This window comes from Stegostoma tigrinum, chromosome 1 (genome assembly GCF_030684315.1).
Source record: "Stegostoma tigrinum isolate sSteTig4 chromosome 1, sSteTig4.hap1, whole genome shotgun sequence".
Taxonomy (NCBI): Eukaryota; Metazoa; Chordata; class Chondrichthyes; order Orectolobiformes; family Stegostomatidae; genus Stegostoma; species Stegostoma tigrinum.
This window is the reverse complement of record NC_081354.1, coordinates 30,103,729-30,123,197: the sequence shown is the minus strand read 5'-3', so window position 1 is coordinate 30,123,197 and position 19,469 is coordinate 30,103,729. Positions and strand designations below refer to the sequence as shown.

The 19,469-nt window shown below is 37.3% G+C and overlaps 1 protein-coding gene across 1 annotated transcript in view; it reads left to right on the top strand.

The window, feature by feature from the left end:
• Positions 1-19,469, top strand: part of LOC125450718 (heat shock 70 kDa protein 4L-like) — a 53,991-nt gene that overhangs the window by 10,998 nt on the left and 23,524 nt on the right. Inside the window, exons 5-11 of the mRNA XM_048526791.2 lie at positions 3,177-3,276; positions 7,943-8,076; positions 10,035-10,279; positions 11,208-11,284; positions 14,500-14,651; positions 16,410-16,513; positions 18,464-18,597. Of these exons, the coding sequence (XP_048382748.2) occupies positions 3,177-3,276; positions 7,943-8,076; positions 10,035-10,279; positions 11,208-11,284; positions 14,500-14,651; positions 16,410-16,513; positions 18,464-18,597 (946 nt within the window). The remainder of the gene's footprint in view (positions 1-3,176; positions 3,277-7,942; positions 8,077-10,034; positions 10,280-11,207; positions 11,285-14,499; positions 14,652-16,409; positions 16,514-18,463; positions 18,598-19,469) is intronic.

Below are 19,469 nucleotides of genomic sequence, written 5' to 3'. Positions count from 1 at the left end.
CTAACCAGTTCTGATAGGATAATTCTGAAGCATAATTCTCCTCCACCACTGCTTGACCTGATGATATTAAACAGAAAATTATAGGGAAAAATAGCCAATTCCTAGGCCAAGTTATTCACTACGCTCATCCATTGACAAAGTAGAAAATTGCCTAGGTATGACCTATCAACAAAAGATGTTACAAATCTGATCTCATCAACTATGAACTCTTGGCCGCCTTCTATCACCACAAATGATGGAAAAATTACCAATCGTGTTGTCATCAGGACGAGCTCATCCATTACCTAGTGGATGCTTGCTCTTGGTTTTGCTGGCATCATATTTGCTCCCGATCTAATCGTCTGGATGTGGATGCAGTAGCTGTTGGCCAGGGAAGAATTTGAGGGTAGCTCCTCCAAAGATCAGGAAAACATTTGGCCAAAAAAATAAAGAAAATCCACGGTCTGTAGCTAGGTTATTGACCTAGACAAGAATATGGTTGTCTTCAGAGCTTAGCTATCACAGCTCCAGGGCATCACTGCTAGAGTCCCTTAGAATTGCATCCTTGGCTGCTTCAACAATGTTCTTTCTTCCATAAGGTCAGGAGTGGAGCAATTAGCTGATAATTCTAGTGTTCAGCTCTGTTCACGACTCCTGATAATGAAGTGGCCTATGCAGACTACAAGATTTGGACAACCAGCATCCATACTTGAGCTGAAAAGAGGCAGGTAACATTCACAATACAGTGCTCTGCAATAATAATTTCCAACAGTGGACTTAACGCCATCTCTTGGCCTTCAGCAAGCATTGTGGTTTTGAGTTACTGTCAGCCAGATACACAGTGGACCAACTGGTTCTGAAATAAGGATAAAGACTAATTTTTTTGCTGGGTTGTTCACCGCTTGACCCTACTCCCCAAAAAAATTCTTGATTTCCAGCGTTCAAACCAGGATTGTTTAGATATTCATCACTAGACTCAACTGCTGCTATTGAGTCAAAAGCACATTAGTTGATTGACATCTTGTCACTCAGTTCAATATCCATGCTTGTCATTTGGCTTACTGAAGCTGCAGTATATGCTATGAAGCAGTTATGCAGCAGTTGTTCTGAAAACGTGCTTCAACCAAGCCTTCCAGTTCTGCACCCTTTATCTTCAAATAACACTGTGGGGGTACTATTTTCATCCATGTTACATACTTTGCATATCATTGTTCATTATTGATCATAGTCTTTGAATTTCTAACATCTGGGGTTATCACCAGCTACTAGGTTTAAATCATTTCAAGGGCTGACTATCAAGTGGAAAATGGGGCTAGCCAATAAATTCTTCCTTGCCACATCCCAAAGCAACATACCTTTAAAACTAAATTAGAGAACTCTCCATTTGTTCAAAGTAAACCAACTTTTTGGACAATTTTGCAATCAGCTCTTCTGTAGCTTCTATTGGACTACAGCAGTTGAAGAGGGCACGTCAACACCTCTGGGGCAGTTGGGGATGGGCAGTAAATGCTGGTTTAGCTAGCAATGCCCACATCCAATGAACAAGTTGGGAGGTGAAAGTGAGTGACACAAATCATGCTCAGCAAATCAGTATTGTGCAAATTGCTGCTGTGCCACGTCTCTCATTTTTCTGACAGTAGTTCTCATTGCTTATTGAACAGGTTTTGTTGTTCTGTGGCTGACTGCCAATTCATTCTGTTTTGGAAACTGGTCCAAGAGAGTGTGAACATGTCTTCCTGACTCTTATGCGGTCATGCTGAATTAATGCTGACACACTCAACCCAATTATAGTTTGGTACAGACTGATCTTCCAGGCATGAAATGGATTGTACAGAAGATAGAATAATTCAAACTGCAGTCAGAGTCATCCTGTGGTTTAATTTAAATATTGCATTTTTCTGTCTATTGTGTGTAAATAATAAACTTAATATCCTTGGGTTCCAAAATTGAAATATTTTGCATTGTCTATACTGGAAGCACTTCATTTGAGCATAAAAATTCATAAAATAGTAAACTTCAATGACCCAGAATTTGCTAGAGTGCTGCAGCCTATGGCAGATTCTACAGGTTATATTTTTTTCTTTAACTCTATTGGTTCTGGCTGTGAGTTTGCTCGCTGAGCTGGAAGGTTAGTTTTCAGACGTTTCGTCACCATTCTAGGTAACATCATCAGTGAGCCTCCGACCAGCGCTTCGTCAGAGACTCACTGATGATGTTACCTCGAATGGTGACGAAACGTCTGAAAACTAACCTTCCAGCTCAGCGAACAAACTCTCAACAGAACCTCAACCTGAGCTACAAATCTTCTCAAAACTCACTAGCTCTATTGGTGTACGTACGAGTTGATAATGGGCCTTGGGGGTGGGTGGGGTGCTGCGGCCTGCCTTCAGGTACAGTTATTTTATTCAAAGATAGAAATTGAGCAATGGATTTATAGGGGGGGAGAAAAAGAGGTGACTTGGGGTTTAATTTAGAAAAGTAGGAAAAATGTGTTAAAAGGAGAGAGGACAAAGGAAAGATAAAGTTGCAGTAAGATCTGTTTCTTCCAGGAGGCTTTTTCAAAATAATTTGAGTACCAAGACTGGGCATTTTCAGATGCCCCCTTTTTAGATGTCTTGAGGTTAAAGGCATATTACGACTAGAAATCATTTTGTCTATGAGGTACTTGCACTGAAACGGCAAGTCCAATGAGTAAAATTATCAGTTTCCAAACACTTGTGGAACGTGATGATTATTGTTCTATACTAGCAAGAAATAATGGCAGTATGGTGTAAATTATTCATCCATTTTTGATTTGCAGTTCACAATCCAACTTCACACAATGTCTGGATTTTAATGTACTAAATAGCATGTTCTTGGTAAATTTTGGGGAATGGACTTGATCTTTCTCCTCCCTTTTTTAAAATGTTCTTTTTAAGAAAGTTGTTTTGCAGTCTAATTCAATAAAGGTTTTTCTGTTTTGAACCCGATTGAAAGTAAATAAGAAAATCCTGGAATTAGTACTGATTGTATTTTTATTTTTAAAACGCTGTGAAGTTGTTAAAGCTAAATATTTCAATTTTGACTTCAATTATATTTCACCTGTAGTCAATAATCCACTGTTTGCTATGAGCATGACACGTCAAGTTGGAAGCATGTTGGTACAATACTGGAATCTGAATTAAAAAAACACTAAAAGTTTCCACATCTGTTGACAGGTCCCTAGTTTTTTCACCGACGCAGAGAGAAGATCTGTGATTGCTGCTGCTGAGATCGCAGGACTTAATTGTCTGCGATTGATGAATGACACCACTGCGGGTAATTATATAAAAAAAGCTTCAACCTGTTGCTGAGGTGGATTTTTTGGGCTTAAAGCTATTTCTTTGCTGAACATTGCAAATGTGTATTTCCCTAATAAAAATTAGAGGTGACAGAATAGGAGAAATGCTTAAGCAGCAGTGAATGAAAGTAGTACATTGTCAGATTATACAATATTAACTTAAAAATACTAATGAAAATTAATGTTGATAAAGTACCAAAAGCAATATGTGACCTTAAATTTAGTTATACTGAGACGTTTCCTCCCCCTTCCCCCACTCTGAATTATTCAAGTCAGGCTGCCATACTGAAAATTTTGGGGAGTCATAAACAAGTTTGTATCAACAGTACTTCAAGATGTGTAATATAGTTGCAGCCAGGCCAATAGTGTATTTTGCTGTGACAGCTTGAGGGAGTGCTCTGCTGAAACTTGTATAATGTGTCAAGATTTTAGGAAAAATGTTTATTCCGTAACAGAATCTTAATTCTACGGGCTTTTTATTTATTTCGGTCATAATTAATGTGTAAAGTTTGAAGTTGACAGGATTTTTGGTAGTACAAGTCTGGCTTTTATAGCTAAGCCAACCGTGCCTATGTGCAATAGGATTGAATTTGGGAACACACGCTAGTTAGTTTTTTTTCCCTATAATGTGTTGCTGAATTCAAAATTAGGATCATTATATTGTTACTACTAGTGAGGAAGCAATTGTCAGTTTCTTCAACTGTCTTTTTTTTGTTAATAATATATTGCAGTGTTTTTATGTCATAATCTATTTTCTCAATCAGATGGTGCTTTATCTGCTTTTACAGGAGGTAGGATTTTTCCAAATAGTATAGCAGTAACTACAGATGTAGAGATTTGTTTATTAGATCATCTGAAAATCTCTAATTCAGAAACTGCAGTGACAAATACTAAAAATCAGGGAAGAGATGACAGCAGCATTTTAAAATGATTCTGTGGTCTTTTAAAATTTAATTCCTGTATTTTAAAGCACGTAGAAGCATCTTGGAGGAATTATAGATCAACCTTATCATTGGTGATGGAAACCATAAATGGCTTCTTACTAGAACTTGTAATAGAAAGAAAACAAAAACTATGTACTGCAAAGTATGATAGCATGGCCCATAAACAAGATCATGTTTGACCTTTCTTATTTATTCCCTGAAGAAATAACTGAGTATATATGGGTAATGTAGTAGATCTGACATATTTTGATTTTATTTTAAAGATCTTCAATGGTAGATCTGTTTAGAGCATGTAAAGTCATGGACAAGTAAGAATAGAAAATCTCATCACTAAATGGAATGACTGACTAAAGATGAGATGTGATTGTCCACCAGAGGAACCACGCTTATGCATAATGTAACTTAAAATACATCTTATTAAATTAAATTAACAAGGAGATACCCAGAACCCTTTTACAAAATACGCTGTCAAGAACTAAGATTTTTTTCCTATTTTTATGAAAAGAGGGTGGATAGAATATTACTGAATTGAAAGTACAATTGCAAAATTTATGCACAACACCAGATTTGGAGCTACAAATAATATTGATAACTCAATTTAAAACACTGCACCTCAAAACAGATTAATTTCAGTACAGATAAGTGTCGGAGGGTGCATTTTGGTAGGAATTACTCATTGGAAAATAAGCATATATATGGAGTTGAGGAGCAGAGTGATCAAGGTTGCAAAGCTACAAATCAGAAGTATTAATGTAGTTTAATAAGGGCAATTGGAATATAAAGCAAGCTAGCTGTTGGAGTTCATATCTGTAGGGATGACTTTGCTTTTCAGTTCTATGTTAAATATCTCAAATGTTGGTTTGACCAAACTTGGAATGCTCTGAGAGGTTGTGCTTTCTCTATTTTAAACAGGATAGAAGTACTAGAGGAAATATTACGACTCAGAAGGATGATATACCTGTCAATAAAACAGGCACTTGAGTTTTGAGTTAGTTGAGTTGGCCTGGATTTGTAAAACACAATGTTCTTGATTAATCAGCAGTTGCAATTGGAAGATTATTGAAGGCAATTTAATACAGTTTAAGAAGGCATTTTAACAAAATGTCTCTAAACATCAGTTACTCAGTGTAATGGATTAGGCAGGTTTGTATTACCTTGAGGACAGTAAGCAGTGAGTCTTGGTAAATTATTGCTTTCAGACTGGAGGATGGTGGACAGTGGTATTCCACAAAGATCAGTGCTGGGGCTACTGTTATAAAAATGTCATACTTAATATTTCTTGGAGGACTTGCATTTGGAAGGATTGTGAAAAGTTTGATTTCTTTCAAGTTTTGTGGAAATATGTAGTGATTTATCTTCTTGCATGGTTTTTCTAGAAATCAAATGACTGAGTCAAATAAATTACCAATAAGTCAATAAAATCCGGTCTGAAGGCGGTTACTAGACTTGAAACATTAACTCTGATCTCTCTTCACATATATTGCCAGACCGGAGTTTTTCCAGAAATTTTTTAAATTTTGTTTTTCTAATTACCAGCGTCCACAGTTCTTTTGGCTTTTTGATTGGTAATAAGTGCTTGCTATATTGTAGGCACTTGCTGGGGCTGTTTGAAAAATGATCAGATGGAAATGCTTTGGCATCTGGAATTAGTTAGGGACGATAAGGCTGTGCAGGTAATCCTTCCTGTTCATGTGATGGAAGCCTCTTGAGTTCAAGGTTGAAACCTGTGCTCTGAAAGTGTGATTGAAAAAAATTTTCTCTATTGTACTAGCTGTGTCTGCAGACACTCCAGAGATGACCATGCATAATAAATTACTTGACCACACATGGAGCACATCAGAGGGATAGATTTGAGAACATTCTATGCTTTATCCTTTTGCCTTAAAAAAACATTGACCAATGTGGTGTTCTTATTCAGAGAGCCAATTTTTGCAGACAAATCTATACTTTTTCTTATTTTCCTGAAGTACGTGTGTTTTGGGGCTCTTTAGAGGGATGAGTGGATGTAAATAATCCTCATGCCTGTGTTGACCAATTACAGCATCTTCATTGAATAAATTTTGTACTGATAAACCAATTGCATTTACTAAGAAATCTGTTTTGCAGATCAGTTTCATCTTAAACCTGATGAAGATATATGGCCAGTTAATCTTGGAAATAGAAAAAAAATTTAATTGTAGCATGAGGTGATGCACAATGGCAGCTGGGCTAGGGAGAGTAAGTTTAGTTCTGTGACAACTTGAACACATGCACCTGATTTATAAGGACCTGGAAGTGTCATGTGCATAGATCTTGTGAAAGTTGCAGGACATATTGAGGGAAGAGTTAGAAAAGCATGTGGAATGTTGAGCTTCATAAAATGAATTGAGGACAAAAACACTGAAGTTGTGATGAGCATGTTTAAAACTTCAGTTAGCCCACAGGTGAAGTTGCATTCTGTTCTTCTTACTATCCTATAGTAGGTCTTTGAGAGGGTGCTGAGAAGATTTGCAAGAATTGTTTCAAGGATGAAGCATTTTTGACTAAGCAGTTAGATCACAAAACCTGCTGTTGCTCCCTTTTGCAGCGAAGGTGACTGAGATGATTTCATAAATGTGTGCAAGATTAGGGCTGGTTTGAACACAAATGAGGAAAAAACTATTTCCATTAGTTTTTACATAAATGATTTCATAAATGTGTGCAAGATTAGGGCTGGTTTGAACACAAATGAGGAAAAAACTATTTCCATTAGTTTTTACATAAATGATTTCATAAATGTCTGCAAGATTAGGGCTGGTTTGAACACAAATGAGGAAAAAACTATTTCCATTAGTTTTTACATAAAAACCCAGGAGAGACAGATTTGAGATTTTTGGAGATGTGATGTGGGGAATACATCAAGTGACCATCAACTGCAGCTTACTAACTCTCAGGGTGGTGAAAGCAAAGATAATCACTGATTCCAAAAAGAAGTTAGATAGCCACCTGAGAAAAGTTGTAGGGATGTAGGATGGAACGGAAATGGGACTGACTGGATTGCTATACAGAAAGCCAGTATAGGTTTGGATTGAATATTGATCTTCTGTGTGATTTATGCTACAAAAAAAAATTGTACAGTTAAATTAGATTTTGGTAATCGGGTACTTTTGAAAGTAGAAAATTTTAGGTGAGAAAGGCAGACTGAAGCTGGAGTAGCATACTGTTTGTGACTGCATCCAACAAACTGATGAAAGCTCACTTTTCTGGAAAAGTGGAAAATGAAGTTGGTTTGATGGCCTTTAAAGTTATGAAGGAGTTCAATACTTTCACATGTATGCCCCTGCCCCCCCCCCCCAAAACCAAATATAAGATGGTGCCTGACATTTCCAGTGGGAAATTAGATGAAACACAGAGTGAATGAAATATGGCACTCCCTATTTAATGCAACTAAAATAAATACATTTAAGGGGAAATTAGACAAATCAAATGAAAGCAAACAATTTGGGGCTATCTGAAGATGGATGGAAGGAAACTGAGATCACTTGCTTTCCTCTTTGCTATTTGAGCATGAGACTTCGACCACATTTTTTCATATCAACATTTGTAAGGGACTTTCCTCCTCAGTATTGCATGTTGGTGAGCTAATGTTCAAAGCCACTGGTGATTTTCCAGCCACTGCTTTGCAATTGTCTTGTCAAATTTAGTATAAACATATCCACATGATCTGTTTTCTGTTTTCTAGTTGCGCTTGCATACGGTATTTACAAACAAGATTTGCCAGCTCCTGAAGAAAAACCAAGGAATGTGGTCTTTGTAGATATGGGGCATTCAGCCTATCAGACTTCAGTTTGTGCATTTAACAAAGGTAAACTCAAGGTTAGTATTTTTTTAAAAAAACTTATTTTTCACCTTCCTGATACACATCAGAATGAATTCTTCTTTTGATGTTGGAAAAAGTTTTAAATTTATATAGTGCTTTTCACAACTGATGGATGTATCAAAGTGCTTTACAACTGATAGTTTCATCAGTCACCTCTCCAATGAGCAAGCAGCCCTGGGGTCCAGGAGGACTATACCAATTTTGTTACATTTTAGTGTTTGCACTACAAAAGTAATGTGGGAAATTCATCAAACAGCAACATGATGACCTGAATTTTTTGGTGTTTATTTGGGCATGATGCTAGAGAAAGTCCCCTCCTCTGGTTTGACATAATGCTGTGGGGTGTTTCCTATTAAGTTATGCAGTTTGGTAGGGTATTGTAATAAGAGCAAAACACTACAAGATGATGGAAATCTGAAGTAAAGATTGGTCTGCCAATATCAGTGGAGAGAGAAACAGTTACTGTTTGGATTCCAATATGATGTTTCTTCCAGGAAGAAATTTTGTTCCTGTTTTCTTTTCCCCTCTATTTCAGTCAACTAATTAGGTAGGTCACTTCAGAGGGCAGTTAAGAGTCCACCACATTGTGTGGGCGTGGAGCCACGTGTAGGTAAGGACATCAGCTTCCTTGGGTTTTTATGACAGTGGTTTCATGGTCATCTCTAGATTTACTAATTCTATTTTTTTTCAATATTGAACTCCAATTTCACCAGCTGCTGTGTAGAGCTGGTGTTTTTCAGCAGTAATTCAATTTAGTTGGACTTGATGATCTGAAACTAGATTTGTAAGTATAATTAGCTTGGAGGTTTTTTATTTGATTTTTGTTACAAGTTGAAATGTATTTTAAAATCTAAGCATTAAACTTCCCTTTGAACGATGAACAATGTCAGTTTTTTTCTTTACCCTGTCGCTCTTGGCATTTAGCTTTGAGACTCTGTCATTCAGTATTTTGCCCAAGTGACCATTTTTCGTGTCATGAGACATTAGTGTTAATCTGTTATTTGCCTTTGCGATGAGCGTGAAGTATGGCATTGTATTTGAGCCCGATCTTGTTATTCAGCAACCCATAATAACAAAAGGTACATACAGTAAACATGAGAAATGACAATGTTTCATGTATACGTTTTTTACCCTACTTAAAGATGCTGAGGCATCTATTAGCCTGAGCAGGATCAGCTAACTTTTTTAGGCAGTGGGTGGTAGAACATTAGTCTTGGGCATTCTTAATGGCTTAGCTACTCACTGTATAAATCCTTTTGAGAGGGTGCTTTGTGGCCTAGAGGTACCTACATCTGAGACAGGGAGGCATGGGGTTCAAGTCCCATCTGCTCCTGAGGTGTGTTCTAATATATCTGAACAGGTTGGTTGGAAAGTATCTTGGAGATTTTTGGAACCTCTGGCTCTAAATAACTTAAATTTTTGAGCCAAACTTGTTTAAAGCCAGTATAGTCTGCTCAAAACACACCAGGTAGCACAGAAATATGAAATTATCTGGCCACAGTTTATTTTGGACTTTTAAATAAAGCTCCTAAAGGATTTTCAGTTTCTCAGTAATACAGAGTAGGAATTTTTGGAAACATCACTAATTTTACTTGAAAATTGATAGCTATTTGAGCATGGAAACTTTGAGAAGACCTGATTAATTCAGCAAGTTTAATTGGTCCAATTTCAGTACTGTAGTTATGTGCCCAATATGTTCAGTATATTTTGAATCTGGGAGTGCTTGAACAATTGAGCTGCAAATAGTTAAATCATTTCTGGTTGAACCTGCATTGTGCCCTGTTTTCATATAATTTCAGGTGTATGAGCTTAATATTCAAATGTGTGTTTAGAATATTGTTAAAGCTGTTCGTTGTTGGAGAAGATCAAGTATTAATGATATTCCTCACCCCCCCCCCCCCCACCCTATCTCTCTTCTTCTTTTTCCCCCCCGCCCTCTCAATTTACATTATAGGTTCTGGGAACTGCATTTGATCCCTCCTTGGGTGGAAAGAATTTTGACGAGGTCCTGGTAGATCATTTCTGTGAAGAATTCAAGACTAAATATAAACTAAATGTGAAGTCTAATGGTAGGGCTTTGCTCCGTCTGTACCAGGAGTGTGAGAAATTGAAGAAGCTAATGAGTGCAAATGCATCAGATCTCCCAATGAATATAGAATGCTTTATGAATGATATCGATGTTTCTGGTAGAATGAACAGGTAACATACTTTGTTTTTTTTCATTCCCAATAAGAGTTTTGCTATTCTGTTTTGTTGAAATGAAGGAGAAGGGGTGAAACTATTTGAAGGCAATTTGTGGCATTAATTTGGTTTTAGGAAATAATTAAATCTGCTGACAGAGGTCAGTCTGAACATCAGCCATCCTTGCAACTAACATCAAACTCATGGTGTAATGGTTAGCGATCTGAGTTTGAATCTTGGTGGGACCTCTCTAATTGTTGTGTTCTAACGAGTTGTTTGAGCCACCATGCTGCCCACAAATCAGTGGTTAGCACTGCTGCCCCACAGCGCCAGGGATCCTGGTTCGATTCCACCCTCAGGCGACTGTCTGTGTGGGTCTCCTCCAGGTGCTCTCGTTTCCTCCCATTGTCCAAAGATGTGCAGGCTAGGTGGATTGGCCATGCTAAATTGCCCATAGTGTTCAGGGATGTGTACAATAGGTGGGTTTATAGGGGGATGCTCTGGGTAGAATTCTGAGGGTTGGTGTGGGCTTATTGGGCTGAAGGGCCTGTTCCCACATTGTGGGGATTCTGTGATCAAACCATGTCTCTGCAAAGGTCACTGATGGAAGTGATTTGAATTGATTGGTTTATTGAAGTCTTGACCAGTTTCTACTATGCAGATTTGAAACTTATTTCATTAATGTACTAAAAAGTAGTGATTGTATAACAAAAGCGAATTGTTACCAAATTAACCAGTCCAGGTAAGTAGTGATTATGTAAAGGTAGCATTATTTGTAATGTTGACTAGTTGTATTTTGGGTTTAATTTCCTTTCGGATCGTCCTACGCTTTCATGTGTATACTTGTTGAAATCTGAACTCTTGGAATTGCTCATCTCATGTTAATTAACATTTTTGCCATATTACTTGTATAACTCTAAATTAGTATTTTGCTTTTCTTTTACAGAGCACAGTTTGAAGAACTTTGTGCCTCATTTTTAAATAGAGTGGAAACCCCTTTAAAAAGCATCATGGAACAAGCCAGTATGTGATCTCCTTAAAGTTTGTAGCCTTAAAACTACATTCGTCAGCTCCATATGTAAAGAGTCCAGAAGAAGTGTAAATTTTCAAGTGCAGTGAGAAAAGTGGATTAGGAATACTTCATCTAATTTGAAGCTGTAATTCAGTGCTCATTTCAGAATCTTATTCTCTTCTAATTTTTATAATTGAAACCACCCAACTGGACTTGCGCTATAATAAATAGTTGTCTGTACATTGAAATTCAGTTTGGGAATAACAGTTTCAGCAGTTGTCATGCTCCATCTGAAAGATATTTTAAATTTCAAAATTTATTCCTAAACAAATTTGAATTGTTTAAGTGGTCAACAGGACTACTGTTGTTCACATTTAAGTTTCATGTAGCACTGGATTGTAAAGATGGGGTGAGATTAACGCAAGTTAGCTCACACTCTCTTGTATTTTGTTCTCCAGTGTCAAACATTCGCAAGGAACAGTGATATACTACAGTTGTATTGGTGCACATGTGCTGAACTTTCCTCTTTTAATTACCATTGTCTTTTTGAGGCACAGCATTCTTCCTGTGTTATCATCTGACCTCTTGCATTATCTCTGTCCTGTAACAAATAGACATTCCAGACCTGCTGGAACTTTTTCTGATTCTCTTGGGAGGTTGCCCTACAGCTGTACAGGACATTGGTTAGGCCAGTTTTGGAGTACTGCGTTCGTTTCTGGTCATCTTCCTCAAGGAAATGTGTTATTAAACTTAAAAGGGTGCAGAAAAGATTCACAAGGATGTTGCCAGGGCTAGAGGGTTTGAGCTACAGGGAGGGGCTGAATAGGCTAGGGCTATTTTCCCTGGAAGTTTAGAGGCTGAGGGATGACCTTACAGGCTTTTATAAAATCATGAGGGGTATGGATAAGGTGAAAAGCCAAGGTCTTTTCCCCACAGGAGGGGTGTCCAAAACTAGAGAGCACGGCTTCAAGGTGAAAGGGGAATGATTTTAAAAAGGACCTCAGGAGCATTCTGCGTGCGTGCATGTGTGTGTGTAATGAGCTATCAGAGGAAGTGCTGGAGGCTGGTACAATTTCAGTATTTGAAAGGCATCCGGATAGGTGTACGAATAGGAAAGGTTTAGAGAGATATGGGCCAAATGCTTGCAAAGGGACTAGATCGATTTTAGCATATCTGGTCAGCATGGACAAGTTGGACTGAAGGGTCTGCTTCCATGTTGGTACATCTTTAAGTAGTTTGTCACTAGTCTTAGCATATTTTAAATTAGACTAGTTTACAGTCTCTACCTGATACCTATTAAAGATACTGACATTGTACTGGCAGTAGAAGTTATAGTACACTTGAAAGACAATCCACCCAGTTTGAGCCTATCTGCGATTCAGATGTGCCAAAAACCATAAGTAGATTTAGTACACAGAGTTAAATTTATTAAAATTTGCAAATAACCAGGGCAATAAAACTATTATATTTTCCCCTTTTTTCTTCTTGAAGTTGAAAGAAAGCCATTTAAAGGAGTAAAGATGAGAATTAATAAGTTCATACATAGATTTTGAGTCATGTTAGATTCTTGACTGAGTGTTGAATGATTTTAGGTTAAACAGAAGTAGAGATCCACAATCAGATGAAGCTTAACAGTATCAAATTGCAGAGCAGACTCTGTGGGCTGAATGGCCCACTTCACCCTAATTCACAGGTTCATGTTTATTTAGTCTGACCTTATTCTAAGCAAAGCAAAGAGGAAAATTCGCTTTATAACCTCTGCAGAAAACAGGAAATGTTTCATTTTAGGATGAATTGTTAGAATAGTGATTTGGGGATTGAGAGACATGGGGGTTTGGGTAGGGAGAAGCACAAAGACTGTATGAAACATTAAAAGAATGCTGCCACATTAAAAATGTAGAAAGGAAAGAAAGCTATGATGTAATGGCAGTAGACTGGAAATAGGCCAGTGTGATGCCCCTAGGGGTGAAATGAAATTGCTATCAGTCTGCAGTTCTGTGGAAAAATAATGACATCTACTATTAAGAATAAATCGAGTGCTGTTTGTAGAACAGTTGTCTAATCATGTCTAGAGGAATTGATGATATTTTGGGATTGTAAGCACTATGATGTGAACCTAGATTTCCAAAAGGCATGTAATAGTGAGAAAAGACTATTTATAAGCTTAAAACTGGAACATTGTACTCAATAAGATGAAATATCAATTGTATATTTTCTTAGTTTTTTTCCAGGGGAACTACTTTCCGAAGCACCAACCGTGCAATAGAGGGGCATTTGGGAATATGACTAATATTGTTCAGAATTGACAATTGTTGTAATAAACTGTCATTGTGTACAAAGTTAGTTGCACCAATTTTTAGCCTTATTCAAAAAACACCATATAGCTGAAGTAAATGATGCAGGATGTAGTTCAGTAAAGATTTTGAACCAAATGACTATCTTTATTGTGATACGTTATCCCCTGGTTTAACGATGGATTGAAATTTTGTTTAGGCTTGTTATTATACAGAAACTGAGATGATGGCTAAAATTGATACAAAGCATCAAGGGACAAGAGCTGAAGCTGAAAAATCACTCTTATGGAGTGCGTTCTTCTGAGCCAGGGAAATTAGTGCAATCTAATATAGTAAGACATAGGATCTAACTAGTATGAGTTTGATTTTGCTGGCTTTTAAGATGAAGGATAGTAAGACTTATTTCATGTGATTTGGGGAAGGGAAGCAACAGGAGGATGTACATAAATATTTTCAAATCTTTTGAAAAATGACTAATTGCATTCCATGTAAAACCATTCTTTGGTCATAGTAGTTTTCAATGCATTGCATTTCTGAAAGGTTTATAAATTACAGAATATCAGTGCCAACAGCACTTGCACCTGGTTAAACAGTCCAAAGTTGTGTTAGGAATACATTTGCGCTTGTATAGATACCAGTTTAAATCTTACCACTCTTTGGTTCCAATTTGAAAGTGGTTCAATGTGGAGCGGTTGTAATAACCTTTTGGATGTCAGTTGTGTGTGTATATAAGCTGTCTGTTTTTTTTTTGTAATGAGAATAATGAGTTAATGCTTAATTAAGTCACTGTTTTGCAACATAAGTAATTGTTAATTCCAAATCAGTGCGCCGTGATTAAAAAATAAATATTTCTATTCTAACCTGCTGTGTGAAATATTTATGCATTTTGAAGTTTCTACTTGTTAGTAGTAAGTAGTGAATTTTGATTGCAGAATTGCAGGTCGAAGACATCTACTCTGTTGAAATTTTGGGCGGGGCAACAAGAATTCCAGCAGTGAAAGAAAGAATTGCCAATTTCTTTCTCAAAGGTTTGAGCACAACTCTTAATGCGGATGAAGCTGTAGCACGAGGTTGTGCACTGCAGGTAAATATTTGGCTGGTATTTTGATCAAGTGTAAACTGGGAGGAAATTTCCCGGTTAACAAGGTGTAGAGCTGGATGAACACAGGCCAAGTAGCAGGAAAGCTGACATTTCAAGCCTGAACCCTTCAGAAGAGATTTCTCTCTTTTTTTTCTATCTCTTAAACGCTAGCTGCCTTTTGAACATAGAACAATACAGTACAGAACAGGCCCTTTGGCCCTCGATGTTGCGCCAACCTGTGAACTAATCTAAGCCCCTCTCCCTACACTATCCCGTCATCATCCATATCCTTATCTAAGGACTGTTTAAATGCCCCTAATGTGGCTGAGTTAACTACATTGGCAGGAAGGGCATTCCACGCCCTTACCACTCTGAGTAAAGAACCTGCCTCTGACATCTGTCTTAAATCTATCATCCCTCAATTTGTAGCTATGCCCCCAAAAGACACTCACTGTCCACTCTATCTAATCCTCTGATCATCTTGTATGTCTATATTAAATCCCCTCATAGCCTCCTTCTCTCCAATGAGAACAGACCTAAGTCCCTCAGACTTTCTTCATGGGGCCTGCGCATCAGATCAGGCAACATCCTGGTAAATCTCCTCTGCACCTTTTCCACATCCTTCCTGTAATGGGGCAACCAGAACTGCACACAATATTCCAAATGAGGCCGCACTAGCGTTTTGTACAGTTGCAGCAAGACATCACAGCTCCGGAACTCAATCCCTCTACCAATAAAACCTAACACACCGTAAGCCGCACTATCCACCTGGGTGGCAACTTTCAGGGATCTATCAAATGGACACCAAGATCTCTCTGCACATCCACACTACCAAGAATCTTTCCATTGACCCAGTATTCTGCCTTCCTGTTATTCCTCCCAAAGGGAATCCCCTCACGTTTATCCATATTAAACTCCATTTGCCATTGAAGTGGGAATCCTTTACATTGTTACTATATATTTATTTCCAGTCATGCTAATTGTCTTGGTAATGGGGCAAATGGAATAATCTGAATGATATAAATGGTAAATAACAACAGGCTTGCCAAAATGAGCACATGTTTTGGAATAAATTTCTGAATATAAACCTTAAGTAAACTGTTCTGGACAGTTAGGAACTATTTCAAGTTATCAAATATTTGCAATCTGGGAGTAATCTCCACCAAAAAATAATTTTAAGATATTTACCAGTTGCATGTTTTGAAAATCTTCAGAATTGTGCAAGAGGTTCCTACCTGTTTTAAGGTGAATAGGGAGTATCTATCAATAGTTTTTAGTGTAGTACATAACAGGGATCTGTGTAAACATTCCAATTTGAAATAAAGGTTTATTGCAAACATTAGAAAAAGCTGCAGTCTTTAGATTAAGTAAAATGTGAATAGCCCATACAGAAAAGGGGCAGAATCAACTGCTAAGTGTTAATTAATATTGTGTAACGGGAGAAGATATCACTTGATGTTGTGGAATTAGGACAGCCACCAGTAACAGTCTGTCAAATTTGGTTATTTATGTCCTCATAGAAATGCACGTACATCTTGCTGTTTTGCCAAATTACCCCTCGCTTGATTTGTCCGACTATACCAAGAGCTTTCTACTTCTGATATTTACAGAAGTTTTAGGCTTAAACTTTGTTTAGTTTAAATTGTATGCTTTGTTTTAAGGTTGAGAATTTAGATTAGACTAGTTTTCAAAGTTTGTCTTCAAAAGGTATAATGTGTTTTGAATAATTCTAACATTTTCTCCTCCCTGCTCCTTATCCAGTGTGCAATTCTTTCACCGGCATTTAAAGTGCGTGAGTTTTCTATCACAGATGTAGTTCCTTTCCCAATCACTTTAAAATGGAAATCTGCAACTGAAGGATTGGGGTAAGTTGTTCTTGTATAAAGTACCTGCATATCAACATTTTTACCAGCGTTCCAATAATTGTTACAAATGCTGTCATTTTCTTGTGTGGAGGGCATTATTTAAATTGAGTGTTGATATCAGAAGGACTGGCTTTGAAATAATTAGGCCCAGCAGTATGAAAAACCCAATTTTGAGTGTCCTTGCTTATCTTGCATTCACTTCATCTGGTGTGACTGTTCTGAAAATCTCAACATATGGTGACTAACTTTCATTCGCATCTACAAACTAACCACCACCTTTTTTATTTAGGTTCTGAATGTGTATATTAAACAGTGTTGTAGATATTGCCACAATCTATCATTGTTCACAACAGTTTGTTCTTTGATCTTCAGATTTCCCCAAATCTGATACCCCATCAAAATCTCTAACTTATCTAGCATATGGCATCACATAATCTTCTTGAATATAGTAGAGTAAATTAATTTTTTGTCAGTCAGGTTTCTCATTAGCTTTCACCTTTTGGTAGTGTTTCCTTAGAAAATGGACTAGATATCCAAAATGTTTGTTTTTGTGCCACATGATAATACCAGTGGTCAGTCCTATAGCTTTTGTGGGAAACAGATAATAAGCCTGCATGAACGATTTTGATTTTGTACTGTTAAAGTATAAACAAGCAAAAGTGAAACATGGAATAATCTAAACATTCTGAACTTTTAGATGTAGCTACAGCATAGCACACAATATTCCATTCTTTAAATTTAATCCAAGTTGAACATGTTTGGTATTGAAGCAAGGATCATTCTGTCTTGATTTATTTGTTGCCATGTAACACTGTGCTGAATGTTTGCAAGTAGTGCTGCATACGAGTAGACCTCTTAAACTGAATATAAACATGTGGGTAGATAGGCAGAATGCAGAGTTTGGGCAAACAGAACTTTGCCCAGTTCCAGGATATGAGCCATTGTCTACTCTGGGGTTTTTGTTTCCACTTTGAGGACTAAACATGACAATATGTTATTCAGTATTAAAAAACTGAAATATAGGGGTGCAAAGACAAACATGGTAAACTTTGCATCACTTGGCCCTTCAAACCAGAAAACTCTGAATTAGATCTCCCCACCCCTGCCCTAGCTCAACAGCATCGCAAAAAATACAAATGTGCTGACTGTAATCAGATTTGAGTTTAGCAAAAGTTGTTACTAATCTGGTGCCAGTCTGCAAAATACACATTACTTTTGAAATCTATGAGCAGTCATTTGAACCCACATTCATGTGAATGTTAAAATTGCACATGCAGGGTTTAAACTTCTAATTGGTGCTCAAGATCTTGCAAAGCCGTCACTTTGAAAATTAAGTGAAACTATTGTCTTCATGACAGACTATAGAATGGCATGGGATGGCACGGTGTGTTTCCCCAGTGTATGAATGTACATGAGACAGTTTTGAACATGGATACTTAACATTTATTTAAAAATTTCTGAAGTTACTGTACTGGATGTCAATGCTATTGGTCTGAAATGACTAAAAGAACTGGCTGCAATCACTCCTCCCAATAATGGGCTAACCATTTTTTAAAATTTTATTGGTATCACCTAATCCTGATGCATTTTGGATAATGCAAATTGTACAACAACCTAAAGTAGAAGTGCAGGTATATAATGTCAGGTAAAAGCCAAATCAAGAAAGTTATTTTGAATCTTTAGGGCACTGTTTAGATTGCAATTGAAATATTGTTTTTAGTTCTAGGCACCCATTAAGGGAATGAAATCAAAGTCATGGAAAGATTTCAGTAAAGATGTATTAGTGTATCACTATAAGTTGCTTGTTCCACTTTCTGAGACATGATTAACTGGTTAACAGAGTCATTTAGAAATGTAGCAATGTGAACAGACGATATCTTGCTTAGTAATGGCGCGCATTCAATTTAGTTATCATGTAAGTTGTTTCTGAGTGTATGAATTCTTCGACAGAGAGTGTGAAGTCTTCAGCAAAAACCATCCAGCACCATTCTCCAAAGTCATTACTTTCTACAAAAAAGAGCCTTTTGACCTGGATGCATATTACAGTAATCCACAGGAAATTTTATATCCTGATTCCAGAATCGGTAAGGCAAATTTGTTTTTAAACATGAATGTTTGTTTCTAAAGCATAATTCTAGAGGTCATGTAGCTGGTTGGCATGGCATTGACATTAGGCTGCTATCTGATTGGTTAAGAAACTCTTCTGGGTTTTCCATTTGAAGAAAACCATAATAGTGCAGAGTTGTTAATGTACTTTATTTGAAGGGGCTGGTAGTTAACCTGATGTCAGTCTTTTGGTTGAACCATTCCAACTGATGAATATAGTGTCAAATTGGTCACTTTCCACTGAATCAACTTATAGCTGGAGATCAGCCAGTCAGCTGTCTTACCAAATTTCTAATTGTTGACAGAAACCTGACAATTCTGATTCATATCTGTGCATTTCCCGAAAGAGGAAGAAAACTGTTTTTCGGTTATTGTGAAATTTATAATTAAAATGTCCCATTTCTCACTGCCCCCCCCCCCCCACCAGTCTACTTGGAAAGGAGAGCTCCTTGCTAAGATATGCCTTCCCAAATTTTCTGTTTTTCTTTAATCAACTTAAAGAACAAGTCTGGGGAAATACTGTTAGGCCATCCAGAAAGTGGCAGAGGATTAGAAAAAGTAGTGTTTGACACCATAACTGAGTAACTACATGTTTGTTCAATTAGGAATGCCTGTGCGCATACTTTCAAACACTGCATCACAAATTTTATATGTGATGTCACGCGGAAGATTGTGAGATTTTGATCTGGGGATCTGGTGGGGAGTGGGGAAAAAATCTCCTCCTGTGAGTAACACTTAAGACAGATCAGATTTTTCTGTGATGGATATGTGGAATTGTTTGCAAAGGGCTTTCTAGTCAAGTATATTCCAAGGCTGAGATAAATGGAAAGACTTTAAGCAGTATGGGAAT